Here is a 25,107-nt window from a genome sequence, read left to right on the forward strand (position 1 = left end):
TTCAACACGTCTTGAGTTGAAAGCGTCCTCCTGCGCCTACTAGTGGACACCACTGGAAGAGCATGTAATACTGTACGTTTTACTGTAATAAAGCGAAAAATTTTTGAGAGATCTCAGCTGGTTGAGCAGGAATATTCCTGGTAAAAGTAAAATATAAATAAAAGGTTTAAATGAGATTGACTTAAATATGCTTCACATTGCTAAGTATAATTAGTTTAATGCAAATATAGGTACACCTGGACACAGTTTTTCTTGGTTGTTGGCAGATAGGATGTTCCAAGCTTCTTGGAGAATTCGCCACAGTTCTTCTATATATTTAGGCTGTCTCAATTACTTCTGTCTCTTTATGTAATCTCAGACTGACACAATGTTCAGTGGGGGGCATGACATCTGTTGCAGGGCTCCCTGTTCCTCTATTCTATTCTATTCGCAGAATGTTTGAGAGTCTAACATTTATATGTCCTATTGACACACTAAAACTGAAGATATAAATAACCATCTTAAGACAAATGTTTTGTGAAGCATCTTATGTGCCCAAGACTTTTGCACAGTACTGTATATACACAGTATATATATATATATATATATAAAATTTAATTTTAACACGACAATTTAATTTCAGAAACGTCTTAATATCACTTTTTTCCCTTAGAGACTATAAACGGGTTGATGTACGTATATGTATAAATGTTTACTGTAGGTATTACAGTACTTTATATTTTAGGAACAGGGTCCCTCGCAAGGGAAACATCATATTTGGGGGTCCTTGGCATTAAAAAGTTTGAATTTCCCTGCTTTAGAGAACTAATATAATTCTATCTATTCACCTCGTGTTTTTGTACAAGATTTGTGACCCAGATTGAATACGCAAATGATGACTGCTGGTAGGGACGTGTGATTATGTAATTACAGGTGCAATTATTTTAAATAAAATCATTTTGAATATTTACAAGATATACATTTTGCATTAAGACACCAAATGATAGTTTAGCAACTTTATTGAGCAAACAAAATCAACAGCTAGTAGAGCTATTAGTTGATCGGTCATCCACCAAGAGCTTTCAATCACATATGTTCAGTGCAATGAGAGAACAGTGTTTAGGAGGATAGACGAACTAATAGCTCACCTTTCTAAAAACATCAAAAGGAGGAGAGAATAGGAGTAACAAAATAAGTTGTCAGACTCTAAAAGTGGACGTGTATTCGCTTAACATCATCTGCAGATATTCATTTTCGGCAGACCACAGACCAATTACTTTAATTGTTCCATTAACATGCAAAATCTATATTTTCGTAATTGCTGATACAATGACGTGACTGATTCAGTAAGAAACAGTCAGTTATAAGCAAGAATATATTTCACAGACCATAGTTTTCATTACTATTGTAAAAGCATATAAAAAACATGAAGGCCAACCCAGCAACAGACTTTGAGGTAAGCTGGCACCTGCAGAGCCATTATATGCACCTTAAATAGCACCTCTAGCCAGTGGTGTGAGTTAAAATTGGCCGATGGTTTCACCTTAGTTTTTTTTTTTTTAACAATAAAAAAATGTCTGAGCTCGTAGTTAAAACATGCTTCTTTGACATGAGCTTTTTTTCTGAAAAAAGTTGTGGATCTTTGCACTGTGGTCTTTTTTTACAGCATGTGAGTGAATATTGAAAGGGGGCAAAATAACCAAGCAGAACCGATATGGTCTGAACACATGGGGAATTGTCAATTCAGTTAGGGTAAAGGGACAAAAAACCAAAACGTTTTAATGGTTTTTTTTTTCCAGCTATACTGCAGACTGGTCTGATTTTCCTCTGGTATCACATGGCATACTTTTGAGTCCATTCCCGAGCTATTCTGTTGTACCTGTGTGAGAGAAAGAAAGAGAGAAATTGAAGTGTGGCACTGGCGCAAATTCTATTGCAGAGACATCATCACACGTGCTGTGTAAAAGGATTGTCTGCCAACTCGCCTCAAGCCAACGCAAACACACAGCGTGCAGAAACAGCTCAAGGTCAAACACAGTGGCATCCTCTCCAACACTCACTACAGTTCAAACATTACCTTTGCTGTTTACTTTAATGTGAGTGTAAGCCATCTGAACTGTTTACTACATCAAACCTTTTGACTTCTCAAACCTTTACAGATTAGAACGAATTGTTGTATGCAAGGTTAGACAGTTTAAATGACACTAATCATGTTTCAAAACACTAGATCACAGCTGGATTGTATTTGTAAGAATTGTGCTTCATTTTAAAATAGGAAACATTTGTCAGGTTGTCTTTTTGGGCCATGTAATCTGCTGGTTTGCTGCTGATTGGGTACACTGGTCATTCTTTATCACAGCTAGTAAGTCTTTTTCAACATCAAACAAAAACATGCTCCCTTTTTGGTTATACACTTTTCCATGATGCCTAGCTCACCTTAACCTCTATAACATGGCATATTTCTCTGTCCATTCTCTGGCTAGTTTATTATACCTGAGAGAAGACACCAAGCTAACTAACAATCATACCATGTAAACTTCTCCCAGAACAATAATTATGACAGTTTTGTGCAAACATATTTTTATTAGAATGGAGCACAACCGTGTTCGCCCACTTTTTCAGACGTCATAGGTTCGGAAGTATTTTTCCCATAGGGATTTCATTATAAAATCCTTCATAAGAATTCTAAGCAATGAACCAGACCAACCAGATCTGAGGTGAATCACAACATTACAAACTTTGAAGCAAAAAAGTATTTGAAAATCGGACAAAAAGTCAGATCCCAGACCGTGTACTTTACGTCCTTCTTTCACAGGGGCATGAACTACAATCCCACGTAGCATTGTGAATGACATTTGAAATAAAAATGATGGAAAAATATATAATCTTTATTTATGGTTTTGATTACAAGTATATAATCAATATATTTGAAGTTAATTGCAAAATATTCAGATATATACACAGGGATGCAAACTCATGATGGGGCAAAAAAGGTGAGACAATCACTGGTCCACGAACATGTTTTCTGGGGATATTTTTTAAAAAGAATAAGCTAAAAGCACCAATTCCATCGATTTACATGATTCAAGTTTAGCAAATTAACGGCACAGTTGAGCAGAATTAGAAGCAAAAATAACAGGTATTTTAGTGTGGCTTGCTTCTGTTTCACAAAATTGTTCAGTTTCATAAACTGATTAGTTCAGTGACCACTTCTGGAGATGCCACTAGGTAGCCACAAATGAGCATCTCTGTGAGCCATTGAATCATTTTGAGTCGTTCACGACCGAAATCTACCAAGAGACTTTATAGTGTTTAAAAGAATATTCCGGGTTCAATAAGTTAAGCTCAATTGACAGCATTTGTGGAATAATGTTGATTACCACAAAAACTAATTTCAACATCCTTCCTTTTCTTAAAAAAGAAAAAAGGGAAAAAAAAAATCGAGTTTACAGTGAGGCACTTAAAATGGAAGTGAATGGGGCCAATTTTTGGAGGGTTTAAAGGCAGAAATATGAAGCTTATATAATTTTATAAAAGCACTTACATTCATTCTTGTTAAAACTCGTATTATTTGAGCTGTAAAGTGGTTTAAATCATCATTTTTACAGTTACTTTAGGGTTTCAAGGTTTGCTGACATTACATTTATAATTTTCTTTCAGTTTGTGAACTGCTGAGCCTGACATTTCATCCAAAAATACAGCAATAACAGTCTAATAATAGTGAGTTTCAATAACATCCTTCTCCTTTATCAAAATTTTCATGTCTACAAATCTACTAACTTAAGTGGAATGCTTAAGAATTATAAGAACAAAGCAGGTCTATCATTTTCCTTCAATATTTAAACTGCTGAGCATGACTTTTATCAGAAAAGACAACAATAATAGCCTAAAAATAATAATCATAAGTTTCAATGATGTCATTTCATCATTGTAAAGCACCTTTCACATGACTTGCATCAGGGCGGTGAAGCGCCGCTTTGCTCTCCACATGACAAACGTTGCGGAAAGTGTCACGGAGGGGCGATTTTACATGCAAGAAAGCAGGAGATGTGCACAATAAAAATTAAAACATATTTGGAAGAGAGAGAAAAAAAAATAAAAATAAAAAAATAAATAAAAAAACTGCCAATTGCTTTGATTGCGGAAAGTAATAAGTGGACTTGTTTATGTTAAGCTCTTAGCGTTTTCTTTGTGAATGTAATTACTCTAGTTCAATAACTGGGTTCTCAGAATACTTGGAAACGATAAAGTAATACTTAAAAGAAATTATGAGACATTCAATAGCTCTTCATAAATTTAGACGATCTTTTGAATGAACATTACATTTATATAGCACTTTTCTGACACTACACTCAAAGCACTTTACACAGTGAACAGGTGTGCAGCATCTACCTGGATGATGCAACAGCAGCCATAGTGTGCCAGTACACTCACCACACACCAGCTATTGGTGGAGAGGAGAGAGTGATACAGCCAATTAATGGATGGGGATTATTAGGAGGCCATGATTGAGAAGGGTCAATGGAGGGAATTTGGTCAGGACCCTGGGGTTACACCCCTACTCTTTAAGAGAGGTGCCCTGGGATTTTTAATGACCACAGAGAGTCAGGACCTCAGTTTAAGGTCTCATCCGAAGGACGGTGCCTTTTTACAGTATAGTGTCCCCGCCACTATACATGGGGCATTGGGACCCACACAGACCACCAGGTGAGCCCCCCCTGCTGGTCCCCTAATATCTCTTCCAGCAGCAACCATACTTTTCCACAGGAGGTCTCCCATCCAGGTCCTGACCAGGCTCAACCCTGCTTAGCTTCAGTGAGCAACCGGTCTTGAGCTACAGGGTGATATGATTGTTGGTTTTCAAATATTTCTGTTGCTTTGTACTCATTGTTAAACATCGTTGTAAGTCATCGTTTGCGAGGCAAAAACATGTGTGAAAAACACTTTGGTGTAAAGTCGGAGCCGAGGTTGCGTTGACGTGTCACTCCACAGACTTCAATGTATTTGGCAGCGCTAATGCAAGTCATGTGAAAATAAATGAGTGTGACATCATTTAGAACAAATCTGGCAAAAAAGAAAGTGTTTTTGCATTCATTTCGGTGGTTCGTAACAGCTCGCCTGGGCGAATTTTTAGGAAAACTTCTTACCGGCTGCTCAACACCTTACTGCCATTGGTCCACATCATCCATAAGTGTGACCTGGAGCTCCACCTACTTTGAAGCCGACAACTAATTTTGTTTACATTGTTCAGTCAGTCAAGATCAGTCAACATGAGCGTGCAGCGTTATTAGCGAGCTGGTGTAAATTTACCTACATCTGTATGATCGATTGTGTAGAGACATTTATACCATTTATAGACATTTTCAAAGAACATGTCATGCTATTGTTTTGTTCAATTAGTGTACAAAAGGAATCAAATCTACTCAAATACTCTCAGGTGCCCATTCACTCATGTGCCATCTGCAGCGAAAGCCATTAACACATTACGTCTCCCTTTAGATGTTTAGGGGTATAAGAGCATGTAACATATAAGTGATAAGGTTAACTAAATTAAGAAAATAAAATGAAAGAAACAGGTTCAGTTACCAATAACTTGCGTGATGGAATGAATCAGGCAGAGACAGATATGGGTTACTGCTAAATATAATTTCTTTCTTTTGTAACAAATCGTAACAATAATACACCCAATCGTTTTTAAATTCCCAAAGTAAGCTATGCCTCACTTACCATCATTCTTTTGTCTTTATTCTGCACATTAACACTTTTATACACTCATCTTTGCAATAGTATCAGTGTCATCATAAATGATAATAACAGAGTGTAACCGGCGCATATTATGGCCATGTCATGAATTCAAAATGTAAACAAGACAAATTAAAAATGTTCTACTCCATATGTATTACTTTAAATCATTATTGAGTGGTTAAAACAACTTCTTTTACTGACCTCATGTGAATTCATTGATAACACATATTAATGTCACATTAGTAAAAGAGCGTCCTCATATTTAAATGCTCCTCTAAACGCCTCCCACAGCGTTGTGGCGGATGTCTGAATTTTTCACAAACAGTACACCGTTGCTCAGCTGTTTAGAACTTCTTTTTACCCCTGAACGAAGAACAAAGAACTTCTCTGGAAGTATATCAGGCCTTTTTCATTAAAATCAATTCCCCAATTGAAAACATGAATGGGATTTTTATTTGTGGAACCAGATTGTTGTGCTCAATTAGCTTTTAAGGGAAAATTTTTTTTTTTATTTGAGTTATAAAGATTTAAACACATACAAATATACTTACTTTTCATTGTCTGTTTTATAGATACGTGCTATCTCTGGCACTAATGGATCATCTGGGTTTGGATCACATAACAGTGAGCAGATGGACAATAGAACTGCATTGTAAAGAAGAGAAAGGATATAGGTTAGCACATGGTATAAATAACAAGACTGTATATAGTAAAAAACCTAAAATTCTAAGAAGAAACACTTACGAGAAAAAGGTCAATGTTTTGTTTTAACACATTTTTGTCAGCTTACCTTTAGAGATAGTTAAAGCAGGGGACCACTGCGACCTTAGAATATCCAAACAGATGCTGCCGTTACTGTTAATATTTGGGTGATAAATTCTTGTGGTGAATGCAACCTGTGAGAGAGAGGGCGAGACAGCCGATCAGAACACACACACATTTCAAATCCACCTAATATTTTAGCGTAGATCTAAAATCTAGATCTAGTTCTATGTGCAAAACCTAGGTCAAATGCTAGCAAAGCAAATTGCCATGACACAATGTGGTCTTTAAACTGTGACAGTCACTACAGAAGAATAAACCTGTACGTTGCTTTTAAATTATGAATGACTCTTGCCTTAGGTGGTTTGAAAGGGTAGTCTGTAGGAAAATGAATGGTCAAGAAAAACACACCCCCTTGATATGGACTGTCATTCTGTAAGGAAAAAGACCAATCCACAGAGATCAGATAATGCCGTTAACTCGAAAACAATGAAGTCTGTGTTCATGCATATAAAAATGCGGTGCGTATATCCACTTACAGGTCCCATAATTGTTGCTTGCCAATGAAACACTGCGAATAAAGAGCAAGAAACGTCTCATTATGGTGAACATAGTGATGTGTTGAAAAGATGGGTAGTGAAAATGAAGAGTGAAATAACTCACAGTCATCTCCAACTGGCCCTGCTGAGCACTGTGCTGGGGGGTCTCTGCCCAGATCAGTCAGCTCCTATACAAACAGAGAGATATAATGTATCAGTACCTGCCATTTAAGGACAGTTCAGATTCAGAGCAGTGGTTTCCCCTTAGCAATCCATTACACCTTTCCCCTTCCATCCATTACCTTTACTCATTTCATTTAAATGCCTTTGCATTACCACAAAAACCACTAAAAATGTTCACCAGTTAATCAAAACACTTAAGCCACACTTAATGCATGAATGTCACTGCATTAAATAACAACACATCAAACCAAGTGCCATTTATTATACAGATAGATAGCACAAGCATACATTTCAAATGAAATATTTTACACGTTCTGGTTGTTTAAGGAATGTTGCAATACAAGTTAAGCTCAATAGACAGCTTTTGTGGCATAATGTTGATTACCACAAAAATGTATTTGGACTTTTCCCTTTTCTTTAAAAAAAAAAAAAAAACTCTAGGTTACAGTGAGGCACTTACAATGGAAATGAATGGGGCTAAAATGAACACATCCTCTTTGATCATGATTTGATGAGGCTTTTCATTTTGATCCAGATTTCGGACTGGCGAATTCCTCCTCTAGATGGACAACACAAGTCAAGAACTGTCACAACTAGACAGCTCTTCGGTCTCTGAGACCCAAACTATGGATTCTGGAGAACAATGAGATCAGACACTCATGTGTCGTAAGGATTAGAGAGAAACAGAGGACAGATCATCCTTAATTTCACTTCTGAACAGTCACTGACTCTCATTCTCACTGATGAAGAAACTGACAGCTTTCACAACTAAGAAAATACACTAGCAGGAAATGACAAGACTGTCTTTGTCATGTAATGCAACTATAAGAAGAAAAAGTATTAGAGCTAGACTGAACAAAATGTTCTTTGGTTTCATCAGTCACGTGAAAGTCACACCAGCAAGTTCAGTAAACAATCTAAGGATCATGTCAAACTGTTTTTCAAAAAGTGTTGCAATTTGCATATCAGGATAAGTAATTACGGGTCAGGAGCTTCAGTTGATGTTCACATCAACCATCAGAATGGGGGAAAAAATTTGATCTCAGTGATTTCAACAGTGGCGTGATTGTTGGTGCCTGATGGGCTGGTTTGAGTATTTCTGTAACTGCTGATCTCCTGGACAGTCTCTAGAGTAGTGATTCCCAACCCTGTTCCTGGAGGCCCCCCAACACTACACATTTTGGATATCTCCCTAATCAAACACACCCGACTCAACTCATTAGCTCGTTAGTAGAGACTCCACGACCGGAATTGGGTGTGTCAGATAAGGGAAATATACAAAATGTGCAATGTTGAGGGGCCTCTAGGAACAGGGTTGGGAACCACTGCCAGAATGGTGCCAAAAACAAAAAAACATCCAGGTTAGCAGCAGTTCTGTGGATGGAAACGCATTGTTGATGAGAGGTCAAGTTTCAGGTTCAGAGAGAATAGCATCTCAGAATGCACGTCAAACTTGAGGCAGATGAGCTACAACATTAGAAGACCATGTTGAGAAATTTATTAGGACCATAGTGTTCCTATTAAAGTGCATCAATAATACAATTTAAAGACTACTAAATAAATGTGCAAACTTAAACTACATTGCTGAAACAATTATTTTACTCAATTTTTAATCAAAATCCACTGCTGAATTTGAAATCATTAAACAGAAAATGTTTATCATCCTTTCACAAGGCTGTTGGTAGATTTTGAACTGCCACATGAGAACACTTCTGTTAATCGGGCAAGAGGGCATGGTTACAGCCACAGATGCCAATAATCTCAAAATGGATAAATATCAGCTGATTAATCAACATGGACAACATATTGGTTTATCACTACAAGTAAGAGAAAAATATGCATCCTTTTTAAAGGAATAGTTCATCCAAAAATTAATAAAGTAATCACCCTCATTTAGTTTCAAACCTGTATGACTTTCATTCTTACTAAATTAAAAATAGTAAAGAATATCTCAGTCCATCTATTCAATACAATGGCAGTTGATCATGACACCCTTCAAAGCTTAAAAAGCACCCACGTTTTAGGAAAGTAGTCCATGCTTCTTGTGCGTCATATTTCAAGTTATCTAAAATCATATTATAGGTTTCAGTGGGAAACAACCCGAACTGAAAATCATTTTTCAGTGAAAAATTAAAAGTCATCATGATGTTTGTTACGCATTCATAAGAGCTACTGTGAGAAAAGCTCGTTGACAGTGGCTTGCTTCTCCACGCAAGAACTTCTTTTTACTTTTAGCAGTAAAAAGCGTTTTTTGCACTTTTGCGTGAAATGTTTTTAGTTTCAGTTGTGAAACACTACATGGCACAAGCTGATATGTGCTTTGAACATGAAATCTATTAGCTCGCAACCTCTATTTTTGTCTAGCATTTAAATTGCCTCAGTTGTTAGCAGGTAAGCCGGTGTCACTGTTCACTGTGTTGATATATTATTATAAGAAAGAGGAACTGGTGTGCAACGCTTGACCCCTATATCAGCAACCAAAGTGTTTACGTGTCCACTTGCACTGGTTAAAGTAATAACAAAGGACACTGGCATAATAAATCCATCTGCTGATTTCTGTCACACCCTGACATTAAGACAATTAGGCAGTAACTATCGCTCTTGATTGTTCTCTTTCTAAACTGGAAAATAGTGGTACACTGTCACTAGGCCTATATAAACCCCTTCTCAGAAAATAGTACAGGTTTCTGAGAATTCACGTATATGAAGTGCTGGCAACCCTCTGGCAGTGCATGTCTGTGCGTGTGAGCATGAGCGTAGACAGGAAGTGGAGGTCAGAGGTTTCTTTGATGATGAGGGCGTCTATGGTTAAAACGTCAAAACAAACACCAGAAAGACTGTTTAGCTGACAATTTTTGTGACATGTTGCTCCTCTCTGAACCTACAAGAGGTTGACAAGTGCATATATAGTCCTGTGAGATTTAAACAAACCAAAGACATGAGAAGTGATTGTGGCTAAAAAGGTAAAACCATAACCTTTGGGAGCTTTGTGTTTGAAGAATAAAACTGATAAGATATCAGTTTCAGTTTTGTTCTATGGGAATCTGAATGATCTTAGCTCTCGCACAAAGCTCTTTCAACATTAAATCATATCAAGGATATAAATTATAGATATAACAGCAATGGAATTACTACTTGTGAAAATGCAAATTTTTAATATATAGTACTGTGCAAAAGTCTTAGGCACATAAGATGTTTCACAAAAATATTTGTCTTAAGATGGTTATTTATATCTGCAACTTTAGCGTGTCAATAGGAAATATACATTTTAGACTCCCAAACATTCCTTCTGCAAATAGAATAGAACAGAAGAACAGGGAGCCCTGCAACAGATGACATGGCCCTGAACATCGGGTCAGTCTGGGATTACATGAAAAGACAGAAGTAATTGAGACAGCCTAAATAAATAAAAGAAATGTGGCGAATTCTCCAAGAAGCTTGGAAAATCCTATCTGCCATTAACCAAGAAAGTGTACCTAGAAGAATTGGTGCTGTTTTGAAGGCAAAAGTGTTCACACCAAATATTGATTTAGCTCTTTTTCTGTTTACTGGACTTTGTATGATGTTAATTGATTGATGAAAACTATCTGTCATTATTTAAGAAATCCTCACTTTGAAAGTTTTTCACAAGTGCCTAAAACTTTTGCTCAGTACTGTAGTAATTATGTTTGCACAAGTAAAACTTTAATTCTTGAAATAAAAAAAGCGTAAAATGACGTACTCAGAAATTCCCATTCTTTACATACAAAATGGAATGTCAACAAGTCCTAATTTTTGATATCTGTAACTGCATTTTCACTAGTATAATTGTACAATTTGTCCTTTGTTTAAAATGCAATTACAGGGAGTCATGTGACGCCATGCGAGGTTCAGACGTGTGAATGGCGAGCTCTGCGCACTTTGCTAGTTTTAACACTATTAATGACATAAACCAGTGAGATTCAATATGTTCCATAACTGTTCTAGGAGGACAATGTGTCAAAGAACTCAAAATTCTTGGGCTCTGGAGACATTAAAACACACTTACGTGCTCAAGCTGACACCCCTGAGCAGGCCCCGAGCCCGGGAGTCAATTTGGTTAGAGAAATGAGGGAAATTCTGCAAGAAATGTTGAACATGTCGGCAATGTTGACGAAGGTCATTGCTGACTTGGAGGATCTTGCTGTAATATGTAGATCGATCACTGCCATGGGAGACGAAATTCACTGAGGTGGTTACAAGAGTGGGGGATGTCGAGAAATAGATTGATTATCTGGAGTCATCGGAGAAGGAATTATCTGTTAATCCGCTAGCGACCAAGGTGGATTTGGAGCGTGACTGGGAGAAGCAGGAGGACATGGAGAACCTTAGCAGGCGGAATATCGTCCGAATCATCGGAATTCCTAAGGCCGAAGACGGTCAGGATATGGTGAAATTCCTGGACAGGCTCTTTCTGAATCTGCTTGACATAACAGGCCACAAGTTGGAAATCGAGCGAGCTCACAGGGTTCCGGCTCGGCGATCCGCTGAGGGAGACAGGCCCTGATCAATTCTGGCCAAATTTCTGAGATCATCCGATAAAGACCTTCATCCGATGAAGAACCTCAGCATTTTCTTGTTCCCAGACTATGTGAATTCGACTAGAGAGAAACGTGATCGATTAAAGGAATGCGAGAAACTCTTACATCAACGGAAGGTCGCTTTTGCACTGATGTTCCCGGCCAAATTGAGAATAGATGCTAAGGATGGCCGTAAAACATTCACATGTCCCCAGCAAGCAATGTCCTTCATTAAGTCAATGGAGTAAGTTATTTTGTGGTACTCATGTTGCAGCCGAGTGGACCGACTCACTGAACATTCACTTGACTGTTCAAGGAAACCGAGCACCATTTTTGTTTCTTTTTGTGCTGGTTCCACCTAACGGCTGGAGTCTGTTTTGTGGAGTAACACTCCTTCGGGACAGTGTTGTGGATGAATCTGCACGTTCATTTTGTTTATGCCGCCTATTGGCTGGAGTTTGTTTTGTGGAGTATTTCTTGCAAGACATTGGAGTGATTAGGTCATTTGTTGCCCTTATGTAGCAGCCGAATGGGCTAGCTCACTGAACATTCCTTTGACTGTCCGAGGAATCCGAGCGCCATTTTTTTTGTTTTTTTGGTGCTGGTTCCGCCTAGAGGCTGGAGTTTGTTTTGTGGAGGATTACACCTTCGGGACAGTTATGTGGATGAATTTACACGTTCTTTGTGTTTATTCCACCTATTGGCTGGAGTTTGTTTTATAGATTATCTTTTGTTGTGTAATTCTGTCTCACAAAATTTGTATAGGAACACCGGACTAGAGCAATCCGACTGCAAAGTTGTCACGGGGGCTCTCGTAGGCGTACATGGACTGTTTGAGTTTAGAAGGATGGACGCCAGTTGGCACTGTCGTGCTGGGTTTAATGTGTTTGGTTCTAGGGGAAGTTTGGGGTTTGATTGTTGCACTAATGTTGGAATGTGGTCTTTATAATTTTGTTTTTGACACACAATCTATTTTTTCTAATGTGTCAAAATGTCAAATGTTAATATGAGTGTATTGTCTCTTACCACGTGGGATGTGAATGGTTTGGGACACCCCATAAATAGAAGGAAGGTTATTTCTCATAAGCGTAAGAAATATGATATAGTGTTTCTTCAAGAAACACATCTTTCCCTGCAGGAAGCTGAAAAATTTGGGAAGATATGGGGCGGACATGTTTTTTTAGTGCTGGCAAGAGCAATAGCAGGGGAGTCATTACACTGTTAAGTAAGCATCTACAATTCAAATGTCTCAAACAGATTAAAGATAAATTAGGAAGAGTCATTATTGTTTCAGCAGAAATTCAGGGGCAAAGTCTTATTTTGGCTAATATTTACGCACCTTACGTTGATGATCAGGGCTTTTTATAGATCTTGAAGGGATGTTGCAACCTGCTGGCACTCCTCATGATATAATATTGGAAGGAGACTTTAATCTTTTGATAGACTCAGTCCTTGATCATAGTGAAGCAAAAGTGTGCAAGGCCCCTAGAGCAAAACTGATGCTTCACAGGATATGTAAAAATCTTGGTCTTACAGATATTTGGAGACTTTTGAACCCATCTGGTAGGGACTATACATTTTTTTATTTTATTTTTTTTATCAGTCCATAAGATTTATTCTAAAATAGTTTTATTTTTTTTTTTTTCTTCCAAGTCCCTCATTTCATCTGTTGGTGATTGCTCAATTGGAAACATTTTAGTCTCAGATCACGCCCTGGTGAGTTTAGAGGTGTTGCCACGTATGGAGAAAAGGAAATCATACAGTTGCCGCTTTAATGTATCCCTTTTGCAAAATCCTGAATTCCAACAAATGTTAAAGGCTGAAATCAATGTTTATATGGAGACCAACTGGTCCTCAGCATCCTCTGTGGGCGTGGCTTGGGAGGCACTTAATGGCTTAGTTTCTTATGGGCCGGATCATACAGTATGCCTTATTCACCAAAAAATCCAAAGCACGAGAACTCGTGGAGTTAGAAGTGAATATTGTGCCGAGGCAGAGCTGAAGCGCCGAATGTCGTCTGATGGCCTTAGTGAATTGACCCAACCGAAATACAGATATAATACTATTTTGTCGCGGAAGGTGGAGTTTAGGCTATTCAGGGGAAGACAGTCATACTTTGAGTCGGGGGACAAGGAGAGAGTCTTTTTCTACCATTCCCTCAGTGAAATCTGCTGGTGGTGAAATATTTACCTCAGCTATTGATATTAACAATGCTTTTAAAGAATTCTATCTTGATCTCTATAGTTCCACATCTTCGTCTACTGATGAGGATATTAGAAACTTTGTGGAACCATTAGAACTTCCTAAACTGACGGCTGAGCAAACAAATTCTCTTGATTCTGAGATAACCTTGGAGGAGCTTGGGGAGGTAATTAAGGCCTTGCCTACAGGCGACGCCCCGGGGCCAGATGGCTTTGCTGCTGAGTTTTTTAGATCTTATGCTACAGAATTGGCTCCAATTTTGCTAGAAGTTTATACGGAATAATTAAAGAATGGAAGGCTTCCGCCAACCATAACGCAAGCCCGGATCAGTCTGATTCTTAAAAAGGACAAAGATCCAAGTGAGTGTAAGAGTTACCGTCCAATTTCCCTGATCCAGAAAGACGTTAAAACATTGTCAAAAAAAATTTACATTTTAAAACCCGGCAGGGTTGCCCTCTTTCCCCATTATTGTTTTGTCTTGCCCTGGAACCATTAGCAGCCACGATAAGAAAGGAGGATGATTTTCCAGGATTAGTGGCGGGAGGTGTGGCGCATAAGCTTTTGCTTTACGCAGATGATATTTTGTTATTCGTCTCCGACCCTACTAGATCTATGCCTTGCCTCCATAGAATTATTCATTCCTTTTCTAAGTTCTTGGGATACAGAGTAAATTGGTCTAAATTCGAAGCTTTGACTCTGACAGCGTACTGCCCGGTAACGGCTTTTCAGCCAGGCGCCTTCCAGTGGCCCAAACAGGGCATTAAGTATTTGGGTATTTTATTCCCAGCAAATTTGTGTGAGTTAATTTTGACTTTTTAATAAAAAGGTTTTCGAGCGATGTGGGCAGGTGGGCTTCATTACATTTATCTATGATTGGGAAGGTTAATGTTATTAAAATGAACTGTATTCCTAAATTCTGCTATAGGTAGATGTCCCCCTCTCTTATTTCAAGCAATTTGATAGCAGAGCGAAGTCCTTCATTTGGAATGGTAAATGTCCCAGATTACACTTCTGTAAGTTGCACAGGCCGACAGACAAAGGTGGGCTAGGCCTACCCAAGATTTTGTTTTATTATTATGCATTCGGTCTCAGACATTTGGCTCATTGGTCGCTTCCACCTGAGAGACCTGGTTTTGTATTGAACAGGAAGTTCTTGCCCCTATTTTGCCATTGCAAAGCCTTTCTATCAAACTAATCAGAGAAGTTAAGTTACACCCACTTATCTCGCATTTGCACTCAGTATGGACAAAAGTGTCCAGAGTGTTTAATTCGGACATTTATTTAAATGTTGCCTTGAGAATATGGCTGAACCAAAAATTATGTATTAATAAGTTCCCTTTCTGCTGGTCAGAGTGGATTGTGAGGGAGGTTAATACACTCGTTGACCTATATGAGAGTGGAGTGTTGAGATACTTTGAAAATTTGGTTCAACATTTTTTTGGATTCCCAGATCTTAGTTCTTTAGGTATTTACAGCTGCACCACCTGCTCTGTACTATTTTTGGGAGTAGCATACACCCCCCTAAAGTGGCAGATATTATGGGAGTAGTGATTACTGCTTTTGGAAAAGGTCATGAGGCATCAGTGTATTACTCCGTGCTAATTCAGAGTCTGGGGAATGGAGCTTTAACTTCTATCAAGAGATTATGGAAGAAAGATTTAAACTTGATATTGGAGGAGGGAGTATGGGCTAGGATTCTAAAAAAACGTCATGTCTGCATCTAGAGATGCAAGGGTTCACCTTATGCAATTCGAGATTCTATTGGACCCCCTATTTGTGTCTGTATACTATTACAGACACACCCACCTGCTGGCGATGCCAATCAGAAGATGGAGACACAACCCATGTTTTTTGGTGGTGTGTTAAGATCCAAGAATTTTGATTGAATGTTCAGAGTTTTATGTGTAACGTATTGGGCACTCAAATTTTATTTTGCCCCAGACTTTGCATTTTAGGCGATGGGGCGGTCATCAATAGGGAATAAACACATATAAAATTGGGTCCTAACCAGTGTTATGATCGCCAGACAAATTGTTTTAAGGGGATGGAAGTCGGCTGGAGCGCCCCCATTTCAGGAGTGGTGCACGGAGATGGGGAGGGTAGCTGCTTCCGAGGAAGTGTCATCTAGAAGACTGGAGAACTTGGATTCGTTTGTTGGGAAATGGGGCAACTATTTGCTGTTCTTAGAGGGCTTTCAGGGAGGGGCAGTGGAGAGAGAGGTATAGTTATAAATGTTTGTGATTATTATATTTGTGTGACCACAGATTGTTTGTTGAGAGTCAGGGTGGGGATGGGGATTGGGAGGGGTAATAGTGGGGGTTAAATGTTGATTCTGTGTATATATATGTTTTGCTTTTCTTTGTTTACTGTATGAAATCAATAAAAAAAATTTATCACAATAAAATGCAATTACAGATCTATATAATAAAGTTCTTCCTAGTTGAAATTCCAAATTCACATTTCAACAATGTACTAGTAAACTAGTAAATACAATAATTTTTCATATCAATATAATTACATTGTTACTACAGCAAATGTCCAATTCTGATAAATAATTGAATTATAACTAATGAACTTGCGAATTTTTTATATTTGTCATTTAGTTTTCACGAGTTGCAATGTTAATCTCAGATACCTATTTTATTGTAACCAGTAAGAAAGTCTTTTACTAGGGATGCAAGATACACTATATTGCCAAAAGTATTCGCTCACCCATCCAAATAATTGAATTCAGGTGTTCCAATCACTTCCATGGCCACAGGTGTATAAAATGAAGCACCTAGGCATGCAGACTGCTTCTACAAACATTTGTGAAAGAATGGGCCGCTCTCAGGAGCTCAGTGAATTCCAGCGTGGTACTGTGATAGGATGCCACCTGTGCAACAAGTCCAGTCGTGAAATTTCCTCGCTACTAAATATTCCACAGTCAACTGTCAGTGGTATTATAACAAAGTGGAAGCGATTGGGAATGACAGCAACTCAGCCACGAAGTGGTAGGCCACGTAAAATGACAGAGCAGGGTCAGCGGATGCTGAGGCGCATAGTGCGCAGAGGTCGCCAACTTTCTGCAGAGTCAATCGCTACAGACCTCCAAACTTCATGTGGCCTTCTGATTAGCTCAAGAACAGTGCGTAGAGAGCTTCATGGAATGGGTTTCCATGGCCAAGCAGCTGCATCCAAGCCATACATCACCAAGTGCAATGCAAAGCGTCGGATGCAGTGGTGTAAAGCATGCCGCCACTGGACTCTAGAGCAGTGGAGACGCGTTCTCTGGAGTGACGAATCACGCTTCTCCATCTGGCAATCTGATGGACGAGTCTGGGTTTGGCGGTTGCCAGGAGAACGGTACTTGTCTGACTGCATTGTGCCAACTGTGAAGTTTGGTGGAGGAGGGATTATGGTGTGGGGTTGTTTTTCAGGAGCTGGGCTTGGCCCCTTAGTTCCAGTGAAAGGAACTCTGAATGCTTCAGCATACCAAGAGACTTTGGACAATTCCATGCTCCCAACTTTGTGGGAACAGTTTGGGGATGGCCCCTTCCTGTTCCAACATGACTGCGCACCAGTGCACAAAGCAAGGACCATAAAGACACGGATGAGCAAGTTTGGTGTGGAAGAACTTGACTGGCCTGCACAGAGTCCTGACCTCAACCCGACAGAGCACCTTTGGGATGAATTAGAGCGAAGACTGCGAGCCAGGCCTTCTTGTCCAACATCAGTGTCTGACCTCACAAATGCGCTTCTGGAAGAATGGTCAACAATTCCCATAAACACACTCATAAACCTTGTGGAAAGCCTTCCCAGAAGAGTTGAAGCTGTTATAGCTGCAAAGGGTGGGCCGACATCATATTAAACCCTATGGATTAAGAATGGGATGTCACTTAAGTTCATACGCGTCTAAAGGCAGATGAGCGAATACTTTTGGCAATATAGTGTATATTGGTGGTCGATATATTATTGGCCAATAACCAGAAAAATCTAAATAATATTATCGAGCCGATAATAGAATTAAGTCGATATTTTCGCAGATAATTTGTTACGATTTATTTGCTTGCAGTTGAGAATCTCTGGCTGTCTGCGGCTTCATTCCTTCAGGCAGGGACTCTGGCTGTTGAAAGCGACAGTAGCTGGGTTTCCATCACACAATTTTTGTGCATTTTCAAAATAGTTCTGACCTTGACACACAATTCTTCATGCATAGTAATGCTTTTAATGCTTTTTTCATTTAGTTTAAAGTGCAATTTGAATTTAGAAATGTATTTTAATTTTTTCGTGTTTCAATAAATGAATACAATTTTTAAAGCAAAATCAATAAAGCAAAAAAAAAAAATTCTCCGACCCTCAGCAGGTGGTTTGACGATGTAAACTGGCAATTATCACCAAAATATTTTTTACCACCCAGCCCTAGTGTATTGTAATTTATTTGTCATTCAAATCAGCATTCATCTGTAATATAGGCACATTTATGGTTCAAGTTACATCCACCGTGCCTTAAATAGCAGCATGTCCAAATTCCAAACTTTTAAATGACATTTTTCAAATGAGAAGCTTTTAATCAATTAGCTATATTGGTTCCAGGTTAAAGGATTAAAAATTAAATTAAATGCCCAGCATAGATGGGAACTCCTTCAATACTGTTTAAAATGCATCCCAGGGTGATACCTCAAGAAGTTGGTTGAGAAAATATCAAGAGTACATTTCTGCAAAATCTAGGCAAAGGGTGACTACTTTGAAGATGCTCAAATATAACAGCTTTGATTTATTTTGGATTTTTTTAGTCACAACATAATTCCCATATTTCCATTTCTATTATTCCATAGTTGTGATGACTTTACTATTATTCTAAAATGTGAAAAAAATAAAAATAAAATAAAGAATGAGTAAGTGACCCTAAACTTTTGAATGGTAGTGTGTGTATATATATATATATATATTATATTTTTATATATTGGCCACAATGAGCTGTGAATTATTGGTATCAGCACAGAAATTACACATCAGTGCATCCCTATCTTTTAAGATATCTTTAATTACTCTTTAATTTAATGATAACTGAAATCCATTTTCAGAGAAGAATGGGTGTTCTGCGAATAATTATGTAATTTTTGATATCAAGAATTAAAATTTTTACTTACTAGTTCAAACATAATTACTAATTAAAAATAAGCATTTTCACAAGCAGTACTTCCATTGCTGATACCAAGAATTTGCATTTTACAAGTAAAATTTAATTATAGACATCTACAATTCATATTTAGCACATGATATGTCGAAAGTGCTTGTGACACCCACACAATTAAAATGGCATAAATTTAGCTGCATGAGGGTGAAGAGTCTTAACTGTGAGAATTCAAGTTTAAGTTATAAATTATATGTATTAGTATGTCAGCTTAATAATTATAATACAAATCAAATCTCTAAGGCAATTCTGAGATTCACTTAGCTCTATCTCTGATACTATATCTAAAACTAATAAGGAAACAAACCAGTCAAATTAAGGAGCTAACCAGTGTCACAAGTTCACTAATGAGAACAACAAACTCATGATGGCACAGATAAGACATCAAGATCATATTTCAATTTTAAGTATGTAACTTTTTAAAGTTAAAATACTTTCATCTATCCAAGCTTAATATGCAGAGACGACTATAAGTAAGCCATGCATAGGTTAATTTTCTCAAAAACTGTAAACACTGTCTCTGTGGCACTATAAAATTCCTGTGTTTCTTGAGCGACCCGTTTAGACCCGCCCCAACTATGTTTCTCAACCAATGGCATGAGTTGGGGGCAGGACTATCTGACTGTTTGAACAACAGCAGATGAGGGTGTATTCGGAAAGCTGTTTTGAAAATATTGTTTATTTGTGCAATTCCGTTCGGTGGTGCTAGTGTCGCAGAAGTGACATACTTCAGCTTTAATTTAGTTTGTAAACAATGTTTCAGCTAATTTAATTATTTTTGGCAGGGTAATGCCAGATCAACAAAATATCCAAGTTATGAGTGGTTCGGGAAGTGAGGTGAGTGATAATTTCTTTCTCCATCATCCTTAATTAAAGCAGCGTGGACGATGTGGGTGGAGAAAGCCTTTACAAGACTTAATGTACGACACCAATATAGGCCAGTGTAAACATCAGCACTAACAGTAACAGCTATCTTTTCGCCTGCATACTTCAGATGAGGGTGTGGGGAATATACCACCCCTACCATCACTTGAGAGATATGTAGCTGGCATTTTCAACCAGAAGTCTTTGTGCCCACCTGGCATGTGCTGCCCTGAAAATCTCAGCTCAACTTTCAGTTGCTGCCATACTTGACATTTTCCTATTAAAGAACCCATGACCCTCAAAACTGCTCGACACTGATGTAACAAGCCACAGACAATTGGTACAAACTAAGTAGTATTAGGGCAATTCCAGCATTATGGATGTGACATTTGCAGTGGAAATGTGAACTTTAACTATATATATATATATATATATATATATATATATATATATATATATATATATATATATATATATATATACACACACACACACACACACATACATACATACATATACACACTCTTTACTAGTTCATCAAACTATTTTTATGTATAATCATAGACCCCTGCAAACAGAGTCCAGACATCAGAAAATGTTCAGTCTGGACCAGTTTTATTTTTTCCAGTTTAGATCGGGAAATGAGCTTGCTTTTGGATGTGACAAAAAAGTTTTGGGAGACCAGCCACTTTGTAAAAACTCTGTGAATTGAAATGCACAATCCAGAAATAATTATAGCCACAGAATGTAGAAGATTTGGCGCTTTTAAGAACATGTAATATCTTATTTTTATTAATTGTCGTTTTAACATAAATGAGGAAAAATCAGCATTACGGATGTGACAGTTGTGAAAGCAGCACTTACATCATGAGGGGATACCATCAAAACGCTTTGAAATCTGCAGACTTTGACCTCTGAGATATATTTTATTACATTATAATACCCATCAAGACTGCAAGATGAATTGAAATTAGATTAAAATTGCAATTTTTCCATGGTATGATTGACATTTTCACATGTTAACTCACAATCAATCTGCTGTGTCAGTCTAATTCAAAGAAGCAATCAAACTCAGCAAAAATCCTCCTGTCGCAAAGATCAACAAGTATTGTGCAACATTAGGCTACTTCACATTGGTACAAGCCAGATATCTCTAACTAAAGTATCGAGTACTCATAATAGCTTTCCAGGAAGAACTTCCATCAATGATGCAAGTTCTTTTGTTTTGTTTAAAAAAATTAAGATCAAGAAGAAAAAAAAAAAAAAAGATACATTGTGATCCATAAGAGATAATGTCAACATTATCTGCCAATAGGATTTACTCTTATAAGCAAAGACTGTTCCAGACATGTCTGTAGCTGTGGAGATGATTCATAAATATTATTTATCTGAATCAACACAGTGAGTTACGGTATGAGAAGTCTCACTCACAATGAAGCTCTGCCTTAATATCTGACTCACAGAAGAATCACAATCACATAAAATCCTCCACATTCACCTTTTCATTTACAGATAGACAGACAGATACTAGATAGATAGACAGACAGACACAGACAGACAGACAGATACTAGATAGATAGGCAGACAGACACTAGATAGATAGATAGATAGATAGACAGACAGATACTAGATAGATAGGCAGACAGATACTAGATCGATAGACAGACAGAGACAGACAGACAGACAGATACTAGATAGATAGATAGATAGACAGATACTAGATAAATAGACAGACAGATACTAGACAGATAGATAGATAGATAGATAGATAGACAGACAGATATTAGATAATGACAGACAGATACTAGATGGATAGATAGACAGATACTAGATAAATACAGACACTAGATAGACAGACAGACAGACACTAGATAGACAGACAGACAGACACTAGACAGACAGACACTTGACAGACAGATACTATATAGACAGACAGACAGACACTAGACAGACAGATACTAGACAGACAGACAGATACTAGGTAGATAGACAGATACTAAATAGACAGACAGATACTAGATAGATAGATAGACAGGCAGACAGACACTAGATAGATAGACAGACAGACACTAGATAGATAGATAGATAGACAGACACTAGATAGATAGATAGATAGACAGACAGACAGACACTAGATAGAAATTTAGAGACAGATACTAGATAGATAGACAGACAGTCAAGATACTAGACAGACAGAGACAGACAGACAGACAGATACTAGATAGATAGATAGACAGATAGAGACAGACATATACTAGATAAATAGGCAGACAGACACTAGATAGATAGATAGATAGATAGACAGATACTAGATAAATAGACAGACAGATACTAGACAGATAGATAGATAGATAGATAGATAGACAGACAGATACTAGATACATAGACAGACAGATACTAGATAATGACAGACAGATACTAGATAGATAGATAGATAGATAGATAGACAGACAGACAGATACTAGATAGATAGATAGATAGATAGAGACAGACAGATACTAGATAAATAGACAGACAGATACTAGATAGATAGATAGACAGACAGATACTAGATAAATACAGACACTAGATAGACAGACAGACAGACACTAGACAGACAGATACTATATAGACAGACAGACAGACACTAGACAGACAGATACTAGACAGACAGACAGATACTAGGTAGATAGACAGACAGATACTAGATAGATAGATAGACAGACACTAGATAGATAGATAGACAGGCAGACAGACACTAGATAGATAGACAGACAGACACTAGATAGATAGACAGACAGACACTAGATAGATAGATAGATAGATAGACAGACACTAGATAGATAGATAGATAGACAGACAGACAGACACTAGATAGAAATTTAGAGACAGATACTAGATAGATAGACAGTCAAGATACTAGATAGATAGACAGACAGACAGACAGATACTAGATAGACAGACAGATACTAGATAGACAGACAGACAGATACTAGATAGACAGACAGACAGATACTAGATAGACAGACAGACAGACAGATCCTAGATAGACAGACAGATACTAGATAGACAGACAGACAGATACTAGATAGACAGACAGACAGATACTAGATAGACAGACAGACAGACAGATACTAGATAGACAGACAGATACTAGATAGATAGATAGACAGACAGACAGACAGACACTAGATAGATAGATAGATAGACAGACAGACAGACACTAGATAGATAGACAGACAGACAGATACTAGATAGAAATGTAGATAGACAGATACTAGATAGAAAGATAGACAGACAGATACTAGATAGATAGACAGACAGACAGACAGATATTTAGATAGATATAGATAGACAGATACTAGATAGACAGACAGACAGACAGATACTAGATAGACAGACAGATACTAGATAGATATAGACAGACAGACACTAGATAGATAGATAGATAGATAGATAGATAGACAGACACTAGATAGATAGACAGACAGATACTAGATAGAAATTTAGATAGACAGATACTAGATAGATAGATAGATAGACAGACAGATACTAGATAGATAGACAGATAGATAGACAGACAGACACTAGATAGATAGACAGATAGACAGACAGATATTTAGATAGATATAGATAGATAGATAGACAGATACTAGATAGATATTTAGATAGATAGACAGATACTAGATAGACAGACAGACAGATACTAGATAGACAGACAGACAGACAGATACTAGATAGACAGACAGACAGACAGATACTAGACAGACAGACAGATACTAGATAGACAGACAGATACTAGATAGATAGATAGACAGACAGACAGACAGACAGACACTAGATAGATAGATAGATAGATAGATAGACAGACAGACACTAGATAGATAGACAGACAGACAGATACTAGATAGAAATTTAGATAGACAGATACTAGATAGAAACATAGACAGACAGATACTAGATAGATAGACAGACAGATACTAGATAGATAGACAGATAGACAGACAGATATTTAGATAGATATAGATAGACAGATACTAGATAGACAGACAGACAGACAGACAGATACTAGATAGACAGACAGATACTAGATAGATATAGACAGACAGACACTAGATAGATAGATAGATAGATAGATAGATAGACAGACACTAGATAGATAGACAGACAGATACTAGATAGAAATTTAGATAGACAGATACTAGATAGATAGATAGATAGACAGACAGATACTAGATAGATAAACAGATAGATAGACAGACAGACACTAGATAGATAGACAGATAGACAGACAGATATTTAGATAGATATAGATAGATAGATAGACAGATACTAGATAGATATTTAGATAGATAGACAGATACTAGATAGATATTTAGATAGATAGACAGACAGATACAAGATAGACAGACAGATACAAGATAGATAGATAGACAGATACTAGATAGACAGATAGATAGATAGATAAACAATATTGACAGAGGCCTGTTAAAAAAAAAAAAAAAAAAAAAAAAAAAAAAAAACAATAAGCAACATTACAATAAAAAAATATTGTTAAAATAATAGTAATAATAATAAAAAACAACCTAGACTCTTAATCAATCCTGATATCCTCATAGCTTTTGCTAACATGTTAACCCAGCTAGCTTTCATTTATATCAAGCGAAACCCCCAAAGGATTTGGGACCTCCATTTAAGAGTATTGACATGAAATGAAATATTTTACCTTGTGAATTCGTTTTAATGCCATTCTGTGAGTGTAAAGGGCTCTGGAGGCCGAGGAAAGAGGAGATTTATCCGGCTAGCTGCGGTTAGCTGTGTGCTCGCTAGCCAGACACTACAGATCCAACAGAAACCACGACACCGAACCGGAAACGGACAAAATGAGCCTTTAAAATGGACTAACGGCTTCCCTGGTACCCGACCGATTATATATCCTGACGTAAGTGATAGTTATTGGGTATGAACGGGCAGGCCTGTGTTTCAACACTGAACACTTGTATAGGTATGTCTCTCTCTCTCTCTCTCTCTCTCTCTCTCTCTCTCTCTCTCTCTCTCTGTCTCTCTCTCTCTCTCTCCAAAATGTCCCCTTTCTTACTCTGTCTGTCCTCCTGACGGCTACACACAACATCAGTTTACT

At 37.6% G+C, this 25,107-nt stretch overlaps 1 protein-coding gene across 3 annotated transcripts; it reads right to left on the minus strand.

The window, feature by feature from the left end:
• Window positions 1–980: 980 nt before the first annotated feature.
• Window positions 981–25,044, minus strand: LOC127413422 (ubiquitin-conjugating enzyme E2 D2-like). Of its 3 annotated transcripts, none has more exons than XM_051650568.1 (8): window positions 21,420–21,497; window positions 7,669–7,767; window positions 7,150–7,213; window positions 7,026–7,057; window positions 6,842–6,919; window positions 6,515–6,620; window positions 6,276–6,369; window positions 981–1,858 (listed from the first exon to the last, which is right to left on the minus strand). In XM_051650568.1, the coding sequence occupies exons 1-8, from the start codon at window positions 21,480–21,482 to the stop codon at window positions 1,813–1,815; spliced, it is 582 nt and encodes a 193-aa protein (XP_051506528.1). In that variant the 5' UTR covers window positions 21,483–21,497; the 3' UTR covers window positions 981–1,812. The 3 variants fall into 3 exon arrangements, with proteins under 3 accessions (XP_051506528.1, XP_051506529.1, XP_051506530.1); XM_051650569.1 differs by lacking the exon at window positions 21,420–21,497 and adding an exon at window positions 21,017–21,022; XM_051650570.1 differs by lacking the exons at window positions 7,669–7,767; window positions 21,420–21,497 and adding an exon at window positions 24,694–25,044.
• Window positions 25,045–25,107: the final 63 nt, after the last annotated feature.

This window comes from Myxocyprinus asiaticus, chromosome 22 (genome assembly GCF_019703515.2).
Source record: "Myxocyprinus asiaticus isolate MX2 ecotype Aquarium Trade chromosome 22, UBuf_Myxa_2, whole genome shotgun sequence".
Taxonomy (NCBI): domain Eukaryota; kingdom Metazoa; phylum Chordata; class Actinopteri; order Cypriniformes; family Catostomidae; genus Myxocyprinus; species Myxocyprinus asiaticus.

Excerpts from the sequence above, each read along its gene's own strand:
- LOC127413422 (XM_051650568.1), bottom strand. The coding sequence starts at position 21,482 with ATGTGGAGGATTTTATGTGATTGTGATTCTTCTGTGAGTCAGATATTA. Across the intron at positions 7,214-7,668 it reads TAGCCCCATTCATTTCCATT|GAGCTGACTGATCTGGGCAG; the intron begins GTAAGTGCCTCA and ends CTGTTTGTATAG. Across the intron at positions 6,621-6,841 it reads ACCCTTTCAAACCACCTAAG|GTTGCATTCACCACAAGAAT; the intron begins GCAAGAGTCATT and ends TCTCTCTCACAG.